The sequence below is a fragment of the Grus americana genome, chromosome 11 (genome assembly GCF_028858705.1).
Source record: "Grus americana isolate bGruAme1 chromosome 11, bGruAme1.mat, whole genome shotgun sequence".
Taxonomy (NCBI): Eukaryota; Metazoa; Chordata; class Aves; order Gruiformes; family Gruidae; genus Grus; species Grus americana.
In genome coordinates this window covers 11774245-11800647 of record NC_072862.1, presented here as the reverse complement: position 1 = coordinate 11800647, position 26403 = coordinate 11774245, and the positions used below count along the sequence as shown (strand labels likewise).

Here is a 26403-nt window from a genome sequence, read left to right as displayed (position 1 = left end):
TCAGTCATCTTCCCTCTCTACTGTGGTCTCCCTTAAAGCAGATGTACTCCTTCACCCGTTGCACGCTTAAGTTAGGAGAGCTGGCTGCCTACGTGCCTGAACAGCAGGATCCTGACATCTGAAGATGTTCTCGTCCTTCCCTGCCGACTATAAATGTCACTGGACTCATAACTTCGTGTATCTCTGCTGAGCGTCCCAAGTTAGGACGTAGGGAGTCGCTTTGGCACAGCTGGCACCAGCTCCCTTTTTAAGCAGATGAAAAATGACAGATACCAGCTGGAGGTGGGCCCTCACGTCCGACGAGCTCATCCCAGGGTGTATCCTGCATGTTGGCACCATGACTAATGGGAGGAATTATGTCCTCTGTGCTCTCTGCAGTTTTACCAGTTCATGCAAGATGTAGAACTTTTCTTGAAGCCTTGTATACAGGTTGTATCTACTCTCCAAGCCTCCAACTTAGGTTGGTCTTTGTTTGGAATTTGGTAGTAAAAATGAAAGACTCAGAGTGAAGACCCTTAACACTAAAACAATTCACAAGCAGCCAGCTCTGGAACATCCTGGGACCCCATTTGTGACTTCTGGAAATACTACCATGTGCTCTTATCCTCGCGTGAGAGTCCCTCCAGGGAAACAGAAGAATGAGCTGGCTGGAGGGGAGGTGTAACGGGCAACATACTCTTTTTCCATACTTTATTTTCTTCTACAAATACAGTACAAAAATAGATTATTTTTTAACATAATTAAATGTAAGCCATTTTCTTGCATTTCAATCTTTCCTCTGTGACCACCAATGACTAGACTGTATTTCTCCCTATTTTTAAAGAGACAGTGTCAGTGTGATTTAATTATAAAGATACTGCAAAAGACAGATCAGCATTTCTATTACACAACTGCAGGAAAAGCTTGTGTAGATCTAACATTCCTCTCAACAGTTTTTAAATGCTTAGGTACCAGATAACATTTACAAGAGTTCTCTGCTTTCAGTGAATTTTGTCTCCGACAATGACACTCAGCCAGTTTTACATATTTTGCTGCAAAACATATCCACATGTCTTGATAAAACTGAAATATGTATAAATTCAAATTGCTTAGGAAGACATATTTAACCTTAAGTTTGAAATGAGGATGGGGCTTCTCCCTTCTAATGCACAAGATTTCTGAAAGTAAAGGAAGATTGGAGGCTGAAAAGCCAAAACTGAGTTTTCACACAAGGCAGGTATTCTTCAGAAAGTAAATTTTCAAATTCCTCTGAATCCTGATTGTGTGTTTCTTTACACCTTAGAGGAAGTATTTCCCCCTCTGTAACAATGAGACAGTAAGACCAGAACTCTACCTCACGGCTGGTTTGGATGAGCTATGAATCAAAGAGGGCATTAGCAGTCCTTTGGCCAGCTCACCACAGACTGTCACAGAGCAGCTGCGTGCTTTAGTTCTGGGCAAGCAGGAAAAATTGGAAAGGAGAAAAGTGGAAAAAAGAGAGTGCTAATGAAAGGAATGCCTCAGAAAACAGAATTATCAATGCTGAGTGATACAAAAGAGAGCAAAAACCCCAACAGCACAAAGTGATCTTCTCAGAAGGTACAACTACACATCTGCTTCTCATAAGTCGAAGGATAAAAGGATGAACCTAATTACCTGTGATAGCAAAAGAAACTCTTGATACTGCATTAGGTTGGTCCCTGATAGCTCAGAAACCGAAGAGCAGAGAAGACTAGGTTCTTAACTGGCAAAGGATACTTTTGTTGTGATTACTGTTCTTGCATCTGGAAAGAGCCAAGAAATGCTTGTTCTGATCACAGTTTCTCAAAAGGGAACAACTGTGCTGCTTCTCCTTTCTTTTCTCGCTTGCTCTTTCTGGTTGTCTTCTCTTCTTTTTTTTTCTCTAACTGGCGATTTTGGGGCCAAGAAACAGCCATATTCCCTACTGTAGTCTCTGAACTCGGACCTCCTTCTTCATCAGAAGAGAATCCTGCTCCTTTCTCTGTCACAGGTGCTGACAGCTCAGTCTGGAAAAAACAGGTGTGAAAACTGAAAAGTTGCTCTAGAAATCACTTGTAACTACCCCTTTCTAAAAGGGCTTGTCTTCCATAACAGTGACGGTGACATTACAAAAGTTGGCTGCTTTGGTTTGGGCCTCTCACCCAAAGCACTGTGTTTCTATTCTTGGATGTCGTTCTTTCAACACAAGCAAAATATTTTTGGCGGTGGAAGAATAAAATAAACATGCTTTAAAAAGATCATGCCTGTCACCTTTCTCAATGGGGAAATTATTAAGAACTAAACATCTGACGCTGTAACAAAAAAGCAGCCCCCTTCTCATCCTGTTAGCTTGGCTTGGAGGAATAAATCTAGGAAGGGGATCTGTAAAACAGAAAATACCAAAAAAACGATGCTTTGGGAAACATTAATCTCTTGTTAAATGATAATGAATCTTTCATGGACATGACCACATCGAATTTCTGTTGTAGTTTTTTCTACTAGTTGCTTGTCACATGCTAACAACAGGAAAGAAAAATATTTTTGAGCAACTACACTCTGGAAGTTCTATACTCTACAGCTGTAAACATAACACATTGGAAAGACTGGAAAAAAATGTCTTGGTAGAGAAATATCATCCTGAAAAAGATGTCACTAATAGAAATGCAGAATACCTTGACAGAGTAGCGTTGCTTCAGTCTCTCTCTGATGAGAAGTCCTTTTGTCAGCAGCTTCCAATTGCCCAGAGCTCTTTTCTCACGCTTCTGTGTGGGATTGTTATTGAAAAGAGAAAAATTTACTATTTTAAATTTCAATGTATTTACACCCACAGAAAATGGAAGTTTGAAGATTTTAAACTGCCATCAAAAAACCCATGCCAACTTACATGTGTCACATTAAAAGATTATTGGCCAGTAGGATTCTTAAGAGTAAAAAGTATTGGTGTCCAGTTATCTGCTAAATACATGAATTACCATCACTTACTAACATGGCACCCTGACTGTGTAAATTACACCAGAACCACCTCCAAAACTTTAACCTCATAGATGTATTTCTCATTTTTGTTTCCCAGCAGCTATGGAAAACTATTCCAGAGTATGCACTATCTCAGATATTGCTACCCAATTGTATTGCATCGCTGCAGTCCAGACAGCAAGCCCAAAATGGTGCATTTGGGGGATGCAACCAGCCACTCATGGTCACAGAACTCTGTGTCTGTTGCTTACACAGCCCACCCTTGTTTGACTGTCCACAGTTTAAATGAAATTTACTTAATAAATGTAACAATAAAGAAGCTGCAAGAATAATGCTCACCTCCTTCTCCTTCTTTTCTATTTCTGCTTGTTCATTCTCCCAGGCAGCAATGAGGACCTCTTTATACTCCTCGCAGACAACATAGCCATCGGTACTAGGAAGGAGAACACAATCCTCTGTCATCTACTAGAAGAAAAAAGAAAGGGAGCAAATGCCTGCTGACCCAGCCAAACCAAAAGCTACTGAATATTGACAGAGCTGTCTGTCTCACAGGATCTAAGTGTAACTCTTCACATGTACTCCTTAACACAGGGTGTACAACTTCTGCAGGACATCAACATCTGTCAGCTGCAACAAAGCAGCTTTACATACACTGGGTGCGAGTAGCCGCCATGAAAATCAAATCCAGTGATGGCTTGAGCACAGTCAATGTCCAACTTCCGTGCCAATCTGTTCAGATTTGGGAGTCTCAGCTGCACACAGCCAATGGGTAACATGGATGGCAGGAAGAGATAGACGTTTCCGTATTCATTCCGAGGAACCTGTTATTGCAAAATTAAAGAGAAATGGTGACACTCCTGCTCTCTGGAGAGAGGTGAAAATCCCTGCTGCAAGTCAGGGTCTCTCCCTTCCTTCTGACCTGCTACATTCCACTCCAGTATTTGATTAACATTCACATGATAAGGCACAAGCCTAGATTTTAGCTGCATGGTTATCTCCTAGCTATATCCTCTGCCCAGGCCTTGTTACTCAGGCTGTAATGTGGAGAATCAGCAAAACAAACATGGGCTAGAGAAACTAGATCAATTATATTACAATGTTAGCAGTCTGCACTGCTAGCACTCATTACTTGTACTCAGGGAAGAAAGGCCTCAGTTTTGACCATTTCCTCCTAGATGCAGTTACCTCTGAACTCTTAATCCTGAATCCAGATGTTATTAACTGATCTCACCTCTGAAACATGCAACTTCTGGAAAAATAAAGCCCACATCTCCATACAAAACACTTCCTTTAACACAGCTCTCTGCTCTTCTAGCTACCTTTCCATCCACTGCTATAGGCGGCTGATATTCCTCTGTCTGCCAGTGACCAAACAGTGCCAGGTCCTCTTTGTCCCGGTTTGCAGGCTCTGCAAGGCGTGCCTTCCTCGCCTGGTTGGAAAATCCTTTCACCATCTGTGCAAATACAATGACCGAGCCTGTACCACCACCACAAGCTGCCAGTGATTTCAGGCTTTTTCTAGGACACGAAAGGAGAAGGCTCTGGGAGACAAGAAATGCCTATTTCCTAGCTTCACTATCCATTGCTTATAAATGATAACGCACAGCACCCATATGCAGAAGGGAGCCTACAGTTCATATACAATGCTAGGATGCTTTTAAAGAAGATGAAAAGGGTGCAGTTCTACATACCCTCGCGGTGGGAAGAACAGATAGCAGGGCTTTGGGTGGTATATAGAAAACTATAGGTACAGTAGATGGACAGATTCACGATGCAACTACCACAAACCATGCAAGCAAGTGAGAAATCTACATCTGCTGACAGAGACAAGGCAAAAACCAAAACAGAATTGAGCTTGAACTTTAGAGGGCAAACGTGCTGCACAAGAGGAAGTCAAACCCTCTTACCTTGTAAGGCACTTCTCCAATCCTCACCACTCGGGCTTTCTTCAGCCAAGTGTCCTTGGAGTGCAGTGTGTGTACGCAGTCTCTAGAAAGGCCGTAAGGAAGCAACCATAAGAGCTTTGAAGTTTCTCCATAAGAGACTTCCAAACTGTTATTCACGTTAGGAATGGTAAAAAAACTGTATCTAATTGATACGCAGATGCTGTCTGAGCAGATAAATGCCTCACTCTGTCTATGCATGTGACCTGAGACTACTGCTGATACCATTGTGGTCTTCACATAAATTAGCTCTTAAATTTGTTACGAAGATCACACTTGCGCATGACAACATGTGCACCACTCACCTGGAGTAGACAGCCTCTCCCCTGCAGTAGCCCAGGATAGCAGCTGACTCAGGATAGATTGCCTGGTATTTCAAGAGGTGCCTCTTCAGTGCATAAAGAGGGTGGTTTTTGTACTCTCCAATTGCTGTTGGCAGAGGTTGATCTTGAAGCTTAACTTGAAACTGTAGGGGTTACACAAAGAGTGATTTCACAACTCTCTTGCACTACCCCGGTAAGAAAGTAATGATTATAGTATTGGTCAAAGGACAAAAACACCAGAAACTTAAATCAGATGAGCCAACGACCAAAGCATTCTTGCTGTGAACAGGTACTTAAATGTGTACCCAGACCTACATATTTTAAGGACTCTGAGAAGAGTAATGCTAAACTGTACAGAAACCTCATTCGTACGTTTGCAACATGGGCTGTGCAGTACTTCTGCTATCTGGATTTCTCTGAACAGTCTCCATTTGATACTATTTTAATTTATCATTGTACATTCCCTTTAAAACATGCTCAATCTGAACATTTAAAGCTCAAATACAAACTTCCCTCCTTATGGAAAGATTCCTAATGATTTTTGCCTGAATGAGAATCCAGAGACTGGTCTCCTGGCACTAAATGTCCTGAATAACCTACTGCAATTTACCTCATTTTCCTCCTTCTTGTCTCTTTCCACATAGGGACTTTTATACGGCTGCAGCGTGTCTTCCCACCACTCAGGGTCCACACGACTCTTCCTTGTCACGGTCATCCACACTGGGTCGTATCTTTGCGTCACATCCCTGACACTCCCATCATTGTCAAATCCCACAATATAGAAAAGCGGCTTTGTGGCATATGTAAAGCACAGCTGGGGCTGGCCAACGTTGCCATGAACACAGTCTACGCACACCCACTTGTCCTCACGTTCAAGGAAAACCTCCAGCCACTGGTCTGTGCCCATCACTTTCCTTACCTCCTGCTGTCCATCATCCTCATCACTAGAAATTATTTTGTTTCTCTTTCTCTGCGCATGAGGCAAGGCTGGAGCTGCACTTTTTGCTGGCTTAGGCTCAGCTCCGTATGAATTTTTGGATAGCCTTGATTCTGAAGTCTCAGGTTTCGGGCTTTTTATAGCTGTTACTTTTGACTTCTGGGAGCCTAGTTTGCTCTTCCGCCTTTTAGAGACATTTTCAAAATCCTCATCGGAGAGATCATTCTCCTCCTCTGAAAATTCAAAGTCTGAAGCACTGCCCTCATCACTTCCACTCTCTTCTTTGTAACACACTTTGGAGGCCACTCGTCTCCGGCGATCATTCTTGGGCCTGACTGGCACATCTTTTTCCACTATACTGCTCTCTTCTTTACTAGACTCCTGTTCCTGGCTGCCTGTAGTCAACTTTGACTTGCGTGTCCTTTTGGTCTGAGCAGTTTGGCATTTCTTTGGCTCCTTGGTGTCTTCTTCACTCTCTGAGGATTTTTCATCCTGTTTGGCTTTTCTGCAGGGGCATTTTTTTGCCACAGCTTTGGGTGCTGTGGCAGAACTCTCCTGCCCCTCGGAGGTACTGCTGAGAGACTGCCTCTTGGATGAGCTTTTTCCCTGCAAAGAAAGAGGCTAGGTCACTTTTATTACCATGGCTAAGAATATATTAAAAAAACCCAACCTGAAATCAGCTCAAGGTGCATGCAGACCAAAGGTTGGCCACCATGGTAACTCTGCATGTCTTAGGGAGTTGAAAACTTCAGGCAAATGGCTGAAGAGAGGTGTACTCAAGCAGCAAGTGTTTGCTGCCTCAGTTTTAAAGAAATGTAAAACCACTGAAGCATAAGAAGTCTTTGCTGACACACACAAAATGGGTGGTTCTTTTAAAGGAGAAACCTAAAAACTAAGGGGCTTCTTCTGCACTATAGACAGAACATGTCATCACCGTGGTTCATGCAGTAAGTGATTAACTTCAAGCTGCAGCAGCCAGAAAGTTCTTTTCAATCCTACTCACTAAACCAGTGACTTATTCCTTATTCCACACACCCAACAAACACTACCTTTGCTCTTGTCTCCTTGAGAGGAATAGGCTGAAAAGACAGCACGAGACGACACAGCAGCTGTAATGCTCGCAGAATAATTAAAAATATCTGCAAAAGAAAAAATAAAGCAAGTTTAACCTTTTTTCAAGGAATATAAAAAAATACTCTTGAAATTCTTTTACAATCTGGGTTCTTTCACAGATCATTTTCATTTCTACATTGTTACCCAGTGCTGTATACACTGACACAGATGTGTAGGTAGCCCAGTTGCTACAGTATTAAAGCACCACACAGTCTTCTCTGGCTCTTGTTTATGGTACTACAGTGACAGGGGTACTGCTGTTAACTCACAGATGAGGAACCAATTCCTAAGGAGGCCAAATGACCCATCCTTTTTGAGCAGATGCGCTATCACCCAAACCCCATGTACCCTATCACTCTCTCACTCTTGAGGAAAACTGAGTAAGATGACTCTAAATCCTGCCTCCCAAAGGTGGCCAAAGACAACCACACACCATCGGCAGAAGCCAGCAGAAACACCAGCCATTCAGAGGATGTCATTACAGGCACAACTGAGTGGTTAACACCTGTGACCCGGCAACTGCCTTCCTGCATGGGACTCAACTGAAGCTGCGCAGGCAAACTTGCTTTGTCTGTTCCTCCTGTCCCAGGAAGTGACATCTCTGCACTTCCACTGCAAGGCTGCAAAGCCACCAGAACAACTGCTTCCTGCTTTGCAGCAGAGAAGCTGCAACGTCCCACTTTATCAGCAACAGGGCAGAGCTGCAAGCTGTGCACCTGAAAAGCAGCAGCTCGTGTCTGCTCTTTCAAATGTCCCCTATCAATTTGATCTCCTGTGTTTCCTTCTCCCTCGGTTGTTTTACCAGAATCTCTGTGTGACTTGAAGCAACTGACTCCACTTCTTCCCTTAATCCAATTCCACCATAAAATGACTGTAGAGTTGAAGTCCTTTTGAAGCCTTGGGCTGCTCTAAATCAAAGCTCAATTCCTTTGGCCTTCAGTATTATTATTATTACTCATAGTAATAAACTACCAACTTTCTAACTCAAAGATCTGTAAAAAGTTTCTCTGGCTGCAAGTGAGCCCAAGAATTTCCTCACTCAAATTAGTATTTCAGAAGAAACCCATTAAGCTGGTTTTATTTGATCTATACTGCTAAAGCAATATAAAGAAGCCAAAGCACACTTAGGAACAAGTAGCTCTATACACTGTACCTAAAGTAATCCATAGCAGAACATGGAGCATGCAGTGACATCAACCAGAATTAGAGTGCTCCAGTTAGGCACAGTTCAAACTGAATAATTTAATCCCAGAAGAATCCAGATAAAAATACAACAAAAAGCCACAGAATCACCTAAGTCACCAATTTGTTTTCTCCAAGTCCATCCCTCAAACACCACTTTGTGTACGACCTGACAGCACTACAGCACTGATCTGGCAGCCAAACTCAGCAACCAACCCTGCACTTCCCAGTCACTTACATGAACCAACTCTTCATCATCCCGTGCAGCATAGATGGCAAAGCGCCTCTCCAAGGTCGATTGAAGGGGCTCTCCTTTTTCAGTGGAAAGCTCATCATTGACAGTGAAGGTTCCAACAAACCTGAAGTATGAGACACCTACTTATTGTCTAGTGTTTGTGATTGTAATCTTAAACTTCAGAGTTTATCCTTTCCTTCTGTAAAAAGGACAGACTCTCACCTCAGAAAAATCACTGAAAATTGGTAATTACATTTACCCCTCTCCCTGAACCCTGGCTCTACATTCTATGTGATAGCATGATTAGGAGAGAGAGTTTTACCATTTCACCAAGTTGGAAAGGTAGAGAAGGTCCACTTGGCCTGCAGACACTTTCGTGAAGTGGGTAGGGATGATGGATAGACCAATGGCATGAAGATCTGGCTGACTGCAGATCCTGTTCCTGTAGAAACCATTTCCTAGTAAACACAAGAGGTGAACCTGAGAGAAAAAAGTTTCTACAGTGAGTTCACAAGAGATTTTCTTTGCTGGAAGTATTGTCCATGGTAAAGATGAGGAAGGCTTTACTGCTCCTTTCAACAGAGACAGGCAACACTGAAGCCTCCCAAGCATACACAGTGGACACAGGGCTGTCTTCAGATCCATCAGAAGACAGAAAAGCCCCGAAGCCCCTGTCAGTGTTTCCTGCTCTATATGAGACAGTTTAACCCTGGCAGAATGAGCAGATACACACTCAATGGAGAAATACACACCCTACTCACATCTGCTTTGAGTTAGAATTTTACTAATGCAGTCACTGATGTTTCTAACTCACAGTTTAGGAGAAGTCTAATGAGCATTTGGACTACAGACTTTTTATTTTTTCACTTCTAGCCATGGCCCCAAATTATTTGATCGAAATTAGTTTCTTCTTCATTACGTATCAGTTCAGACATCTTTACGCCCAATTTTTTCTCTGCCAGGTTTCTCTGTGACCAATACCTTATGTGTGTCCTCACGAACCTCCTTGCTGAAACGTTTCATCATTCTCCGAAGATACATCTCAAACTCGGCTTTCCTCTTTTCTCTGCGTAAGATTACAAAAGAAATGGATGTTGTGGGTTTTCTAGGAACCTGCCTTTCTAGATTCCTGAATTGGATCAGTTCTCAAACAGAATCCATCCCAGAGGATCTTCCGTGCACACTTAACACAAGTTTAGTTACTGGCTACATGAATAGGCATGCAGCTGCACATGACTAATAAACTGTGAACTCCATGTACCCAACTACTGAGAGCTTGGGTATATTCAGATAGCCTAACTTCTACCTAACTTTACGTGCCTATAGTTTCCTACCAGACAGCTCTGGACAGCTCCAACTTAAACTTATAATTCACTGTCTGAATTGTTTGAGTTTTAGATGACTGCTAGCATTCCATTCAGATTCCTGGAAAAATGGTTTTCTCTTCATTGATGAAATCATTTAACTTAAAAGGCAACAGATATTCTGGCTGCTTTGTTATGAAGGGCTGGCCTGGCACAGTGCCACCCTGTAACAGCACGAAATATCATCAGGCCTCCAGCTGCCACACAAAGCAAGCCATCCTTGGTATAATGCTCCCAGATGCCAAGGGCATTCATTTGACCCACCTGCTCACACCTCGGGTATGGACATGCAGAGGCTTCCACCTGAGCTGCTAAGATATTTTCAGTACAACAATGGCATTCACCCACAGTTCTCCTTGAGGAGAGCTACTACTGTCCCTGGTTTGGAAATGCAGATATTAAAGCACAATGAAGTTACACGCTTGATTTTCAAGGAAGAAAAACCTCCACTCCACCAAAGATTTTTGGTAAAATTGTCAGTGTGTAAACCGTTCTCCATTCCATGACCTCGCATCATTCCAACTCAACAGTCTGCACAAAATGGGGATTTCCACCCAGAACAGAGCAAGTCAGTGACAGTCAAGACTTAGCGTATTTTTAACTTCATCCTTTAATGGCCCTCTGCTGCCTTCCCTGTTCTTACCTCCTCTGTCTTTTCTTCACCTGCTCTGGGGTTTCAATCTCTATCTCGACAGGGTTGCTTGGAAGCACCACAGCCGGAAGAGCAGCAGCTTCTTCTAACTTATCTGTGGCAGGTTCCTGGAGTTCTGGAAAAATAAAATATTACTAAATGATAAGTAACATGGAATAGATGCCCCAGAAAGGTCTGACAATGGGATAAGAACCTACCTATTCCTTCTCAAGTGTTCAAACAACCTACAAACAGAACATGTCCAGTAATTATCAGCTCCTGGATCTTCCATAACACTGTGTGTGCTCAGTTATTTCAAATAACTGTGGGATCCCAGCCACCTGTTGCTGAGGAATCAGCTCAGTGCAGTCTAATGGCAAGTGACTGCCACAGGCAAACTCGATCAGGAGAAAGGTGAATGAAGCAGATGTGACTTGAAGGGTACTTGTAGAGTAGCAAAGAAAAAACCTGACAACTGTTCACTTTGGAAGGCATAAAGCTGTAGCAGCAAAATACAAAGATTATGACAATTGTGATTCTTATCACAGTTTGTTGATGGCCACCTAATCAAACAGCTCAGTTGGTTTCATCTCCACTCTCCTGTACTAGGAAGTTGCAGGTTTGGTCTTCAAATCGACTCATTCTTAGCTGCTCAATATCATACAACACAAATGCTGATAAAGTGCTTTGTGCATGGTAGCATAATTTTAACGTAAGCCAACAAATAGTCAAATTCAAGCCACTAACATCAGTAGTTGTCTGTTTTTTTTCTACTTTGGAACCATTCTAAAAGCATTGTGAGACATGAGCTTTTAAAGATACAGATACGCATGAGGCACACTTTAGGTATACAGAGTACACGCATTTACCTGAATCCAAATGAGAAATGGTTCAAAAATCAAATTAGAAAAGAATATTTACTCCTTAAAATGAATAAACATGCAATTGTTACCTTCCACATCCTCCCACTCATCTTCACTTTCATCATCATCATTGCCAGTATTGTCTTCATCCATCTCTTTTTTAACAGGAGATTCACTCTTCAACTTCTTCTCCTGAGGGGGCTTCAGCAAGTCACTGTTAAAATTACCAAAATGGCTTTAGCATCAGGAAGTGTAGGTGCTTGTTTATTTAAGAAAAATAGAGAAAGAATGCACTATAAATAGGGAAATAAATGAAGCATGACTTCTGCATCAGTAACAACAGATTGAGAATTTGACAATTAAACCACAGTTACCTTCTCTGTAAAGCAAACCATCTTTGCCAGAAATAATCATGGGCTCAATGGAGCAACAGTTTTTCAGTGCAAACTTAGGTCCTGGTTCTGCAAGGATGTTTAGGAAGGAAGATGCCTGAAGCTACAAAAGGCCCCATCCTTTTCAACAGCTTGTACAAATGAGTCCTTGGAAAAATGGTTCACTGAATCATTTGTTCTTATTGAACCTTCAAAGCGTAATGAAAGTAGAACTGTTTATGCTTCACTACATCAATACCCAAGGCTCTGGCTGGTCAGTGAAATGAGACCAATCAGGTTAATTTCTTTTCATTAACTCATTTGCTATAGCAATCACGATGGGCAGAGCATGTTGGTATTATATCTGGATTCCAAAAAACACCAGAGAATGATATGTTTAGATTTCTGCTCATCATTTTAAATCCAAATCTCAGGCCAACATTTCTATTCATGCCGGATTCCATAGCACCTCCCTACTCCCATGAAAAAACTATAACAAGTGAAATAAAAATTTATATTTAAACCACTTAATTTGAAAAGGCTCACATATTTGCTTCCCATACAGTCTATTTTCCTCAGGACTGACTCTGCAATGACTAAGGCAGTACTTCTGTTCAGCTGTGTGATAGAAACGTACTAAAATGGACTGATAGCCTAAAATAAACCGCTCGCATGCACATATGCAGCACTGGGCCCTAAACAAATAACATGCAACCATGAAGATGGAGCTCCTATAGACTTGAATGATAAGTAAACTTACCTGCATGTCTCCTCTTTGGTAGGATTCCCTTTATTTCTAGTAATTTTTTTGTGTTCTTTTGTTAGTGATTTTGCCCCTTTTTGTTTCGAATGCCTATTTGCCGACTTGGAAACCCTAATATCACAATCTTCTTTCTTCTTCCTAGCCAGAGCTTTTGAGTCATTCTTCTTTATACTGGGCTGTTTCTCTTCAAAATCATCTGCATGGGACAGAAGAAAGGAAGGTATGTTAAAGGATGAAGTTTCATCTCTATGACAATCAGAAAAAACACCTCCACAGACTTCATTAGAGCCAGCTACGGAAGAAAGTGAGCACTCACAATGACGAGCATGCCATCGTTTCTGAATAAATAGGTAAGAAGTGAACAAGAAGACCTGTTTAAAGAAAATACTCATAATAATATAGTGGACAAGAAGTACATAAAGATTCCTATAGTCCTACCAGTGGGGTCAGCTGAAAAACAAGCATCGCACTCACCACTCACAAGAAATTATTACTCTCTGAAGCTGCTCTGGAGAACTTTTTCAGGGCACCTCCCGGGACACTGACCCGCACGTCGCTGCCGCCGCAGCCCCGCCACGGCCGAGGTAAGACAAGCCGCTCGCTGCCTGATTTTCAACCTTTGTCAGTGCCTCCAGACAGCCAGCGGGGCCCGCTCCAGGCCTGGATTTAAACCCCCGCTTTCTGTGTGCCAATCGTCCCGCCCCCGGCCACTGTGCACAACACTCATTCGCGCCTCCAGCCTGAGGTAACGGCCCTTTCCCTCACATGGGCTGCCGCGATCCAGCGCTGCGCTAAGAGCGAGCTGACACCCGCTGCTCCCCGACACCCCCGCCCCCGGAACACCAGAGGCCTGGAGCGGCCCCAAACCCCGGCGATGGCGCAGCGCCCGGCCCAGCTCGCCATGGCCTCCCTCCCTCCCACACTCACCCTCCTCCTCCTTCTCCTCCTCCTCCGGCTCGCCCCGCGGCCCCCCCAGCCCCCCGGAGCGTCTCTTGCTGGCAGCCGCTGGCCGGGGCGATGCTTTGCGCTTCCTGGCCATAGCGCTCCCCCGGCAGCGGGCAGGCTACCCCCCCACCGCAGTCCCCGCCGTGCCACCGCCCCGCCCCCGTCTGAGGGGAAGGGGAAGGGCCATAAAGTCTCGCGGGAGAGCGCGGGAGGCGGTTTGAAAGATGGCGGATGAGGTGGACCAGGTGAGTGGCTCCTTGCTTCCCTCAGGGCGAGAGGCAGCGCGAGGCTTTCTCCGCTGCGCCGGGTCTGCGCTCCTGCCCTCCCGGCGCCTCGGGAAATTTCCGTGGCTGGAGGGGTGTAAGATGGAGGCAGGCTTTCGGCTGCCTAGCTGGGGCTGGGCGTACCTCCGGCAAAGCCCCCCCACTTGGGCAGCCTTCCTGGGGGGCAGCCCCCGGGGGAGCGCTTTCCGTGTGAGATGAAGTTACTGCACGGCGCCTCCCGGTACCTGTGCTGCCGCTGTGGTGGTAAGGGGTGCGGGCAGGGCCCACTTCAGGCCTCAGGAACTGCCGGAGGAGGGAAACAGTAAAGCTACTGAGGAAAATATCCTTGTCTCTACCTCACTGGGAAGGAAATAGTGTGCTGCGGGATGTGCACAAAAACGTTCATACATTTTAGCCGTGATCCTGAAAGTATGCTTTTATCATAAAAAAAAAAAAAAGAGACCTCAGCCCAGTGTGTGATCAGGTTTCTAACCTGCCTTGAGGCCTGGTGTGACTGCTGCATTGTCGAGCTAGGCCTCGAGGAGAGGTGTGTGTTTGGGCAGGAGGGGCAGCATGTTACCCACGTGTGCTGGCAAAAATGACTGTATTTGGTGTTTGGTGCCACGAGATGGCACAGGTATGGTGCTGGTTCATGCAGATTAGGCTTTCTGCTGCTATATTGCCAATGGTTGCTAATAAGGAATACAGTTTATACAACAGTATGTGTGAGGCATGATTTGCTGCAAACTAAACTGAAGTCTTTTAACTCATTTTTGCTCAGGCTGGTGAATGCCCATAGACTGGTAACATCAAGTGCACTCAAGTTCAACAGGATGTGAAGGAATGATTTGGAATATTTGAATCCATGTTCTTACCTCTTTGTTTTCTGTGTCTCATAAACACAGGAGGAAATTCCACTGGAATGGAAAAGTTAACAGGCTTCTTCTGTACAAATAACTTTCAATTTTTTTTTAGCAACAAACAACAAATACTGTAGAGGAGCCACTTGATCTCATCAGACTTAGTCTAGATGAGCGAATCTATGTCAAAATGAGGAACGACAGAGAGCTTAGAGGCAGACTACATGTAAGTAAAACTTTCAGAACGCTACCATGCTTATTCAGCTAAGCACTGGGCAGCCTTTTTTATGTAAAACAGTCTAGTACACAGATGCCCCATCCCTGGAAACATTGAAGGTCAGGGCTCTGTGCAACCTGATCTAGTTGAAGATGTCCCTGCTCATTGCAGGGGGGTTGGACTAGATGGCCCTTAAAGGTCCCCTCCAACCCAGATAATTCTGTGATTCTTCCACTGATTGTTTAAAAATATTAGTTTAACAGTGCAAGTAATTGTGTCTCGTGGTTAGAGAAGGTAGGCTAAAAATCATCTTAATAACAAGGGCTGAATCCTTTCTCTTATCAAAAGTGTAATGTGATTAGTGGCAAAATGTAATTTATTCTGTACTTTGTTATTAAACACTTCTCTAGAGATTCAAGAGATGTATTTTGTTTTTCATCTCCTAAATGATACTAAGCAATTCATTCTACTGCTTTTGGCTTCTGTTTCTGTGTCAGTGAAATAAGCAATAATGCTGCAAGCCTCTTCTTGTGACGTACCCTGAGGTCTATTTAAGACTGAATTAAGAATGAGATTATCATTACCAAACAAGTATCTCTGAAGGCACACCCTGTGAGGGTATGATGGGTTATGTACTCAGCTGGATTCTCTGCAGATCTTATTTGTCTAAGTGCTTTCTTCTGAGAATGATATGTCTCTTGACAAGACAGATTTTTGCTTTCTGTTCAGTCAGTCATCCTTCCTGAGTACTGTACTGTGTTGGGGAAGAGATCCAGCTGCCTCATGTGTTAACTGGGCCTCAGCTCCTTTGGAAACACAAAGATGAGGAGAAATCTGAGGTGCACGTGTGGTTTGCAACATGCTTTTGTAAGGTGTTTGGAACACATGCTTATTTTAAGTTTTTGTAGCATTGTATGAATTACAGCTTTCATATCACTCAAGTTGGCCCCGGGCAATGGATTCCAGGAGGCTGGACTGGCAGCAGAGAATGTGTAGCTGGTTTAATGTTAATGAAGTGCATCTGTCTCTGAGTTCTTGCATGTGTTCTTGCTGAAAGCTTCAGAGCTATTTCCTGGAAGAGCATTTCAGTGAATAAAATTGTCTTCCTTTCTTTTTATGCTGCAGAGTACTGATTTGTTGGCATTTATGTTTGAAATTATAACTATAACTGATACTACTTTTTTTGACATAGTGGCACATTTTGGTTAAAATCAGGCTAAACTAATTATGTCTGAAACTCTTGCTATAATTCTCATTTTAATGAGCCTGTGTTTTAATTTTGGAAGAAATAATAAACTAATTTAATTCCTACAGGCATATGATCAGCACTTAAATATGATTTTGGGTGATGTGGAAGAAACCGTAACCACAATAGAGATTGATGAAGAAACCTATGAAGAGATTTATAAAGTAAGGACTTTAGTGTATTTATCCCCATAGAAAACTTTTTTAAAAACTAAACTATATTAGTGTTAAAGTAGTTTATTGCTGACTACTTTTTGAACGAAGATCTAAAAGAACTTTTGGGTAAATTGTTACAGCAGTACAAAAGATATCCAAGGAAGTGGTGTTAGTTGTATTGATCTCTACAGCATGCCAGAATGTTGTGTGTTTGAGCTTATGTTTGTTGGAGTTGTTTCTGGTGTTTTATGATTGAATTTGGTTGTATGCTTAGCAGATACGTTTTGTAAACTATGCTTTTGTAAATGTAAACTTTTCTTTCCTTCTTCATAGTCTACCAAAAGGAATATTCCGATGCTCTTTGTCAGAGGTGATGGCGTCGTGCTTGTAGCTCCCCCATTGAGGGTTGGTTGAAGCAACAAAGGATTTAACCTTTTTGGAAAGTTTCAAGCTTTTGGACAATGGTTTGTGTTTTGCTCATGTGTCTCAAAATTCTGTACATGTTTTTTATAGGATGTTTTTGTCTGTTTTTTGGGAAGGGGAGGGAAGGGGAACCAGTTTGTCTTGCAGAAAGTACATGTCGTCAATTGAAGCAGAGTAAACCCAACCTGATTTTTTGAGAATTCATGTAACTGCTATAAATTGACTGTCTTGTCACATCAGTAAAAGAATCCTTCATTTTTTTCAATCTTGGCAATAGCACTGTCTTAATTTTTTGTTTTAAATAAATTTGGTTTATCTTTCAGATTTGACTCGTCATGTTTTTGTTGAAGACATTATTTCAATGTTCTTCTATAGAGCTAGTGCTGTATTAGGTTGTAGTATGTAGCCTCACTTTCTGAGAAAATAGTAACTTTTGTGCATTGTGTTACTTTCTATCCTTGCTAATACCTGAGTTTTGCAGATTGATGTTTGCAGGGGGCAATACTACATGAATCTACTGTGCTATAATTAATGGCTTTTCTGTGTTCAAATTCTTGATGCATATCCTTGTAGCAGGGAAATAGTGTATATATATGCATCTTCCACTTAAGATATGTAAAGAAGATAGGCTTTACAATGTTTTCAGATGTTTTTATTGTGCCTTTAACAGAGCTATGGTTTGCAAGGCCATAAGTAGAGGATGAGGTTGTTGCCTTGCATGCTGTTGAGTTGCCTGCTGCATGCATTCATTTCCCACTGTCTGGAGCTTGTTTCAGTTCTTGAATATATTAAATTCTACTGGGTGCTCAAGGTGCTTATCTGCAGTGAAGGTGCACTAGAACCCTGAACAAACCTCTTTTTTAATATAAACTTTCTTAGACCCACCTTGTTTGCACTTTATTCTCCTTATTATATGAAAAAGAAGGCATTATGTTATGAAATGTTTTAATAAGTATGTTTGAAAGGCAAAAGAGGGATGTAGGTCTACACTGGGACTTGTGACAGTGGTGAGGAATGCAAGGTCTGCCTTGGTAAGCTCCAAGCCAGATTCTTCTTAAAGGAATACTAACTCTTTTGGCAGTAAAATATATACACTTAAAAGATGAATGTATATTTCATGCTCTTTGAAATAAGGAAAGCAAGGACTGATACAAAATCTGCTCTGGCTGCTAGGTGGCATCTGTACTCTGTTGTTCTCATGCAATGTCCTCTAGCTTTGGGATAGATTTAAAAAATAGGAGTGATAGCTGAAGCTGAAATAGTGAAGCTATTGCTGAGAACTAGTGTGTTAATAGTAATTATAAGCTTTAATTTTTAATCATGTGGAGGCTTCCTACCATATTCCTTGCACCTTCTTCTAGAAAGGACAAATCACTCCACTTGTACAGACATGCAAGAATTTGTTATCTTAAACCTGTGTATGATGATGGCTTTATATGTAGGTCCCTTGTATGTAAATGAAAGAAGAAAGCTCACTATACCATCTTTGCTTGAAGTTGGTCTGGGCTAGGATGAAAACAAATTTCTGTCATTCCTATCTCATCCATTCCTAGTATACCATCTCTGCAAGAGTTAGCTCGGCAAGCATCAACTCCTGTTCCATGCGTACACAACCCTTGATGTTGGAAGAAAGCTAGTGATGCTACAACTGATCCCCTTCTGGAAGGGGTACAAGGAAAACTGCACTGAGATGCTTTTCAGTCTATTTTGTTTCCTACTGCTCTAGGAGGCCAGAATAAATGCTTAGGGGTAGAGGGAGTAAGAAGAGGTGAACACAGTGATAGTCCTTCAGTTCCGAGGGATCTGTGCGTCTGGGAAAGAGAGAGTATGTCTCTCAGAGCCTGAGGAATTTCTCTTCCATTAACTAGTCTACAGAGTTATGGTATGTCACAGGCTGAGCATGTGTTCTCTGAAGAAATACTTCTGGTTTTGGCTTGGTCTGGTGTGGGCTTGGTTTTGAACTTGCTGCCTGTTGCTTTCATGTGTGTGACAGACAATGTTGGTTTGGTGGTATTCAGAGATAGCAGAGTATGTGTTTACCTTTCCATCCTACCTATTCTTAATTGTCCTTCAGTTTTCTTTTTTCCAGATTGCAAACAGATTTTTCTGTTTACCCATTTTTGATGAAAGCTGCTCCATTCCTTTTTGTACTATATGATTTTTATACTGGAGGACTGACGTGATGCACAAAGTGTTGGTACATCAGGAACTTCTGCCTTGATAAATTTTAGAATGAATATCTGTTAATAACACTTCTCAGGTCTCTGAGAATGATAATAGAGATGTGAGGTCTACATTTCCTTTACTTGAGCCATATTTGCCAGCATAACACATTTATCTATATGTCCAATTATTCTATGTTATAGAGTATCAGCATGGTTGAAAGAGGTCAGCTCACCTGATGCAGCTCACCTACATAGCTCCCCTGAATCCCTGTAGAACTTTTCAAAAAATTGTCTCATTTGTCACCACCTGCTGCTTCTGAAGTTTTACGTGAGAGATTATGCATGGTGGTTGCTAGCTCAATTATTGTCTAATTGATTTCTTGGGTATTTACTGCCTGATTATAAAGATCTGTTATTGTTTATGTCCCTGAAATATCCAGTAGCATCTTTTACTGACCCTCCAATTTGAAATGAGCTGTCCAGAGTGGGAGCCAGTCTAAGCTCCTCCATGATGAATGTCGATTAAAAAAACCAAAACAAACATTTAAAAAGCTTTTCTGCAGTCTTGTCTCTTACTATTCTGTTTTTTTGATCATCTGTTGGCTGTATTAACCATTTGTCAAGATTCCTGCTCCTGATATGTTTGAAAAAAAAATTATCATTAATTTTCCTCAGTTTCTCAAATGTCTTCTCATATTTCATGTTTTTAGCCTGCCAGAATTTTTAATATTACTCAGCTTCTTGAAGGTTGTCTTTTTATTTCTAGTAGCTTTTTATAGACAGCAGGAGCCTGTCCTGGTATCTTTTAGCCTTTGGACTGCATCTTTTTTGTTTGTGGTGGAGTAATTTCTCAGTTTATTGTCTTTAAAGAATTTCTGTTCTACCTGCAAACATTTGACTCTCAGCAGCTTTTTTTTAAACAAGATTTTTATTATGTAATACCCTTTTTCAAAGTGCTGGTATAGGTGGACCTCTGGTGTCTTACTGGTTTTGCAAGTGTGTCAGCTAGCTGTGAAGTTTCTGTGTGGACTCATTATAAAATTGATTTTTGAATCTCTGGACGCTAGATGGTGCTGCACTTCCTCAAATTCAGGCTTGGTTGGCTTTGCCTGACTGATGTACCATAGCCTGTGTCAACAGGCCCTGTTGTTGTACAATTAGTCATTTGTTTTTAATTAGGAAGGCACTTGCTGACAGTTTTAAATTAACTCTGCTGCTCACCCATAAGTAAAGATCAAAATATGTTTTGGTGTTTATGTAGGCACAGACCGAGCCCCTAGAAGACTTAAAGTAAAACAGTATGTGTGCCTTGCATTGTCAGATTTTAAAATGCATGAACACACCAGACTAGCAGCCTTGCTAGTAGCATTAGCTGAAGAATTATGCTGTATAGAATAAATTGTGGTTAACCACTTTGCTGCTGAGCGCTGCTTGGAGAGGAACAGCACATTGTTGTGTGTGGTATACAAGGCTGCTTCTGCACCCACTGATTCAAGTGCTAGTTGTATGGCTGTCCAATAACCTCATTGCAGTTAAAATTCAGCAGGGGGAACAGCCTGTACTTACGAATGTATGTACATTGAACTCCAAGTGACAAATATTTCAGTTTATTTCAAGTCGCCAATGCTGCTGACTTTTTGAACCCACAGAAATAGATTTTGATCCAGTCTATGAATTTGAACAAGACAGAATTTTGTTCTCGGTCATGCAGGGTTTGGGGGATGTTTTTTAAAGTTGAACAGAGATTACATTGTGTTTCATTCCTATTCCCCAGCACAGGATGATCCCAGGATTTGGTTAATAGGTTATAGTAAGACTTGAGCAGTGTGAGCAATGGCAGACTGCAGCAGGGACTCAGGGTTGGAAAAGCAGAACAGCATTGATAATGTTGTGAGTTCTGCAACAACACTGTCATCTTTTGGTGCTTCTGTCCTTGTTCTGTAAGCATTGGAAATCTGTAATTTGAAATATTTAAGAGAAGGAAGCTTGCAAGCCCATAGAATTCTTATTAGAACTGTAGCACTGGGAAGGGAGCTGATTCAGTGCAAAATGACAAACGTTGTGCATTGTTTTTTTTGGACTGATGATGACATGTACAGAAAATCCCATCAGGCTTATTAACGTTTAAGGCATTCATGCCAAGATCACTGATGGGCTGAATACATCATTACTGAGGGTGTAGGACTCCCATGTTTCTAAACAGGAAGCTGCTTTCATATACTAAACAAAAAGAATGGGAAAGAAAAATAGAAAGTTCTACAGAAAATTGAAGCACAGTGTCCAAGCCAGCCTTTTTTGGGGGGGAAGAATGGGTGGAAGGAAGAGAATAGATGATGTGGGTTGGAGCGGAAAACAAGAACCACTGACGGAAAAAGATGTAGTCAGAAACTCTGTTTGAGTGAATTTTTTCATTGTTACCCAAATTAGTTTGAATGGAAGAGAGGCCCACTCCCAAATTTTGGAAACTTAGGCCAAAAAGCCTATTTAATTTTACAATGGCATTTGATCAGTTTATGATGTGACTGCCTGCAACAGCAAGGGACTAGGCGTGCGGACTGTCTGTGTGGGTGGACAAACTATTGCAGAAAACACTGAGCCTTTGGAAGAGTTGAGTTATGACTGTTCGTGAAGGGGGTTTTAGCAATGTTTTCCTCTGTATGGTACATGGTAAACATGGAGATTTACTCAAGGTGCATATGGAAATCTTCGGAAGAGATCAGAGTATTTCAATGTAAGCACGTTTTGTGAATTAGAAGGATGTTATTTGATCTAGAGTATGTACAGTGTTCCTTAGTCTTATATGTTTTTGTATTCTGAAAGTAAGGGATAGCATAAACCTTAGATGAAAAGATAAATACTGTTACTTGTGAAGATAATAAAGCATTCATGTGGCAACATAAAATGGTTCTTGAAAACTGGTACAGTTTCAGAAATTTCAGTAAGCCTAATCTATGTTACATATTTAGAGCATAAAATGTCTGTAATACCTCAGGTAATTGATGCATTTCCAGTTTCTCTTTGGTTTTAATGATGAAAATTACCCTAGGTTTTTTAGAACCAGGTTTTTAATTAATTGTCTGATAAAGACCTGTGCTTTACACATCTGTGCGGGCTAAACATGATGCTCTTTGATCACAGTCTGTTGGGTCATGTCACCCATGTCAGTACATAGTTCCTCTCTGCAGTAGATGATCTAGTGTTTTGCCCAGCCTGTTTCCAGATGATTTGAGCAAGGAACTTTCACCAGTGTCTTTAAAACTGTTTGACAAGTGGAAGCCTCAATTCCATAAACTCTGTTGTGATAGTGGATCAATTTTAGCCTCTAAAGGAGACCTTAGTGCTGCAGCCTTCTTAGTCCTGTTCCTTTCTCACCGCACTCAGCTGTTGCACAGAAAGGTTTTCTGTGAAAAAAAAAGGCTGCAAAAACCTTTGCCAGCAATGGCACAGTTTGTTAATGATTCATAGTCTGATATGTCTACCTAATAGAACTCATACTTGTGGCACTTCTGCTACAGTAAATTTTCATTTGCTTTTCTCGAATCTGCTAAACTGTTGGGCAGTAAAACATCTAGTTTTATGTATATCATTGCATCAAATGTGTGTGTCACTGGAGCCTGTCACTTAACGCTAATCGGTGTGAAATGCTGTGTAAAATTTTGACCAAGGAAGTCACATAATCCCTTCCCTAATCTGTTCTATAGAAATCACAAAGAACTTTCATGAAAGCGAACTTACTCCCTTAAAAAAACAAGAAAGTATGCTGCTCTAAATTTAAACTTAAAATGTTGAATATTAAGTGTAAAGCCTGTGGTTGTCATAATTGAATGCATTACTGAATTCTTCCAGAGCCTTCAAATTTCAGTGGCAGGGGAAAAATTTGAAACAAGTAAATGGTGCTCCAAATCTTGATTTCTTTAAATAGCCTCTGCAACAGATGACTAATTTGTCACTCATCCTTAGCATATAATTGATCTAAGTTGGCTTTTTAATGCTGCAAAGGTGACACAGGCTAGGTAGACCTCATTACCTTTTTTGCAGCATGTGACTGTTACTAGTGTGTCCTGTGCTGTAGGTGGTAAAGCAGTGTGTTGTAATTTGTTCTATAGCACCTATATTAAGTACTTTTTAGTAAAACAGTTGCCTCCTCAAACTGCCCAGATGTTGCATTCCAGTGGTTAGCAGATCGAGAAGGAAGAAATGAGATATCAACAGATAACATCTGAGAGCTAATTTGATTTGTTCTACATTTGTAATGCATTCCTCCAAGCTACATTCTTGTTGACTGAGGTGCTGCTTATAAAAGGCAAGAGATCCAAAGCTCTGCTGCAGCCCAGGAGAATATGCTATTGTTAAATTGAACGCAACTCTTTTTATACCAAATCTTCTGATTGTTATTGCTGCCTGTTGGTATAATTCAAATATTCAAATATTTGGGGTTGTTTCTGTATTAATGTGGCCCTATCCATAGAGCACAGGCTCTAATCTCAGTACCAGCTAAAGGAGATTTTCCTTGTGATTAAACGTTAGGCATTTAGAACTTTTGTCCTGCATTCATTCCCTAAAAACCAACCTAAACCCAACATTGCTATATGTATGCATCTTCCAGATCAGCAACATCCTGTGGGTAGTGCAAGAGATCCCAGTCCACTGTACTCAATCCTAAAGCCAGCTGTCATAGCTATTTTTTTCTTTCTTGAGGCAATGTGATGGCTATACAATGATTTCACCCCCATCACCACCTTCATGTGCAGTCTCATGAGTTAAGGAGAAATATTTTACGTGTGGTGTTTCAGGTATTGAATATGAAGCTTACTGTGTAACTTTCCATTACTTCTGTTTTCCTCTGGATTTTCTTTTAGTAGTTGTACCACAGAAAGATTACAAGGTTTCATTCTTGTGACAGGCTCTGACATCTCAGGGTTAAAATTTCCTGGACAGGCATTTCTCCATCTTTTATCTTTCTGGTACTTTCTTGATACACAGGTCTGAACAGAGGGTGAGCACTGTTTGGCACAGCTGCACAGAGAAGACGGTCAGGCACACAGAGATACAGTAGTATCATCACACTTACAACAGAGATCTGCTGGTGCTTGATCCAGTGTCTCTTCTACTGTCTGGATTTTTTCAGTACAGTTCAGTCTCTTATCTTGATTTCTTTTTTGAAGAGGATGCAAGCTATACATCTGATTCAATACAAGTGACTCATTTGATCATGAAAAAGTAAATTTTAAGGACATAAACAAAACCACTGACCAAATCTCCCTTGCATTTTCCTTCTTTTGTGGCTTATAGCTAGTTGTCAGCTTCAAGAATGTATTCTAGTATGTTCTTTATTGTGACTGATAGTTTTTTCATTTCTATTCTCCTCTAACTAGTAATTAGGTTTTTTTAAAAGAAAAAAGCAACCTTAAACATCAGTGAACAGTTAAACATCTACATGTTGATGAAGCTTCTGTAGACACTGCATTGATCTCATGGAAGACATGTCAGTAAAGTTGGCATTAGTGGATATCTGCCACATCAAGTAAATATCAGAAGCTTTTTAAACTATAGTCACTGCAGTTGCAGTTTTGAGCTGACTGTAATCTCAACATATGAGTAGGAGAAATGTCAGGTATATGACTTCCTTTTCAAAAACACCTATTCTCATCATGTATTTCATAAAGAAGTGTAGCCATGTAAGGAAAGAATTAACTTTTGACCTTTTTAAAACATGCAGGTACATCTCTGAAGCATTTTTTTTCTGTTCAAGGTGTTTGTACCCTAGGAAGTCCTCTCCTTGTGCTGAAGGGAAGGTGTTAGGCTGAGTTGCAGAGCATCCTTTGAACTAATTGTCCACCCATTTGTTTTTTTGTTTAATGTAAGCCTCGCCTGTGGCATTAGCAATTGCATTGTGCTAATGTTAGTCATTAATCCCTAGGATTTTTATTTCTGGTGAGAGTTAAATGATGGCAGAATATCTAAAGCCATGGAGTTCTGCATGCAAAAAGTAAATCAAAATGTTTGAAAACTTTTTTGAGTCTGGCTACAAAAATTTCAATATCCAGAGACGTAACATATATGTGGTCTTTGTAGTATTTTCTCCTTCTTGCTGGAGAGCTCCCTTCTTCCTTGCATTGCTCTGCTCAGGGATATTCTAGTCTTGGAGGAAACTTGATTTTGCGTTTCTACTCTTGAAACCTGCTGTTACAGCACTGCTTGAGTTCTCATCTCCTGCACACCTAGCTGATAGGTGCAAGTCTGTGTGATGGATGAGGGAGAATTTCCAGGAATTTTTAAACTTATTTAGTGCTTGCTGATAAAAGTGCTTGCAGGGCATAAGTACAAATTGTTTGCAGTGTCTGAGCAGCTAGGGGAACAGGCACAGGTAGAAGAACATCTGTAGCTTTAACCTGAATCAGTTCTCTGGTCAGTTCAGGGAACAGGAGCTGCTTAAGCCAGCACTGCAATTGGGGAGAAATGTTCGTTAAGCTGCTGCTGAAAGTAATGTCAGAGTCCTCTTAGTGAAGAGTGGAGGGTCCCCTCTTTAGCTTGTTAGTACTGATAGGAAACAGCAATGTATACAAGAGAGTTCAGAAGAACTGAACATGGTGGGAATTGTCTCAAAAAAGAATTCCCAGGGGGTGTATGGAAGGTATCCCCAGTCATCATACTTAGCCTATTAAAGGTTTAGACATTTTAAAAACAAAAAACCCTCTCAGCTAAACACGTGACATTTAAGACTGTGTGCAATTGAAATTTGAGAAGAATGTTCAATAAGTTGTTTGTGTTTTTCTTATTTCATCAGAAGATATTCACCCACATCCTATACAGCAGAATTGTGAGATTCCTATACAGAGAGGTTGTAAACAGAGCATGAAAATATATGATGTAAGCAGCCAGTTTGCCTTGAGCAGTTTTTTCTCTTCCATGGGGTCCTGTTGCATAACTGTTCCCTTCAGTCTGGCTGTTGTGTTTATAGGCTGGATAGCTACGTGAGAAACTAATCAGAACATTTTATACTTCTAAGAACTAGGAATTTCTGGAGAAATCTGGAATTTCTGCATGTAGGAATAGCATCCAGAGAAGCAAAGCTTAATTTCCATAGGATTCCTTCCCAGAGTTTTCTCCAAATAAATATTCTTTATAAGTTAGGAATGAATTTAGTATTTTGTGTCCTTTGAGCAGCAAGCTTGGGACAAGAGGCTTTGTCTTATCTTTTTTTTTTTTTAACCATTCTGCTGTTCTAGGCAGTTGTGTAGGGTGACTGCTAAGCCTTGGTGTGTGTCTAAGAGCAGCAGAAGCAATTACTGCAGGTCATGCTGACCTCGGGCTAGGTTCCTTTTGTTTTTGGGTTGCTTATTAGTTACCCTTCTAACCCAATATCCTTTGTTTCAGACAGAAAGCCATTGCAGGAATGCAATAGCAAGGGAAGGAAGAATGCTTCATTCATAAATCTGAGAGCATTTACAA

The 26403-nt window shown here is 41.3% G+C and overlaps 2 protein-coding genes across 6 annotated transcripts; one reads left to right on the top strand and one right to left on the bottom strand.

The window, feature by feature from the left end:
* Positions 1-676: 676 nt before the first annotated feature.
* XPC (XPC complex subunit, DNA damage recognition and repair factor) lies at positions 677-13783 on the bottom strand. Of its 4 annotated transcripts, none has more exons than XM_054838675.1 (16): positions 13605-13783; positions 12675-12873; positions 11633-11757; positions 10693-10816; positions 9667-9751; positions 9008-9165; positions 8689-8809; positions 7205-7294; positions 5829-6761; positions 5201-5361; positions 4860-4941; positions 4272-4406; positions 3604-3773; positions 3292-3385; positions 2652-2741; positions 677-2006 (listed from the first exon to the last, which is right to left on the bottom strand). In XM_054838675.1, exons 1-16 carry the CDS (start codon positions 13714-13716, stop codon positions 1794-1796), a joined length of 2892 nt encoding a protein of 963 aa, XP_054694650.1. In that variant the 5' UTR covers positions 13717-13783; the 3' UTR covers positions 677-1793. The 4 variants fall into 4 exon arrangements, with proteins under 4 accessions (XP_054694650.1, XP_054694652.1, XP_054694651.1 ...); XM_054838677.1 differs by having other exon boundaries at positions 6138-6761; positions 13605-13766; XM_054838676.1 differs by having other exon boundaries at positions 6138-6761; positions 13599-13746.
* On the top strand, positions 13782-26403 carry LSM3 (LSM3 homolog, U6 small nuclear RNA and mRNA degradation associated). Of its 2 annotated transcripts, XR_008578850.1 has the most exons (5): positions 13782-13867; positions 14861-14971; positions 16277-16372; positions 16697-16827; positions 26333-26403. XR_008578850.1 is itself a non-coding variant. In XM_054838679.1 (4 exons), exons 1-4 carry the CDS (start codon positions 13847-13849, stop codon positions 16775-16777), a joined length of 309 nt encoding a protein of 102 aa, XP_054694654.1. In that variant the 5' UTR covers positions 13782-13846; the 3' UTR covers positions 16778-17108. The 2 variants fall into 2 exon arrangements, 1 of the variants encoding a protein (XP_054694654.1); XM_054838679.1 differs by lacking the exon at positions 26333-26403 and having other exon boundaries at positions 16697-17108.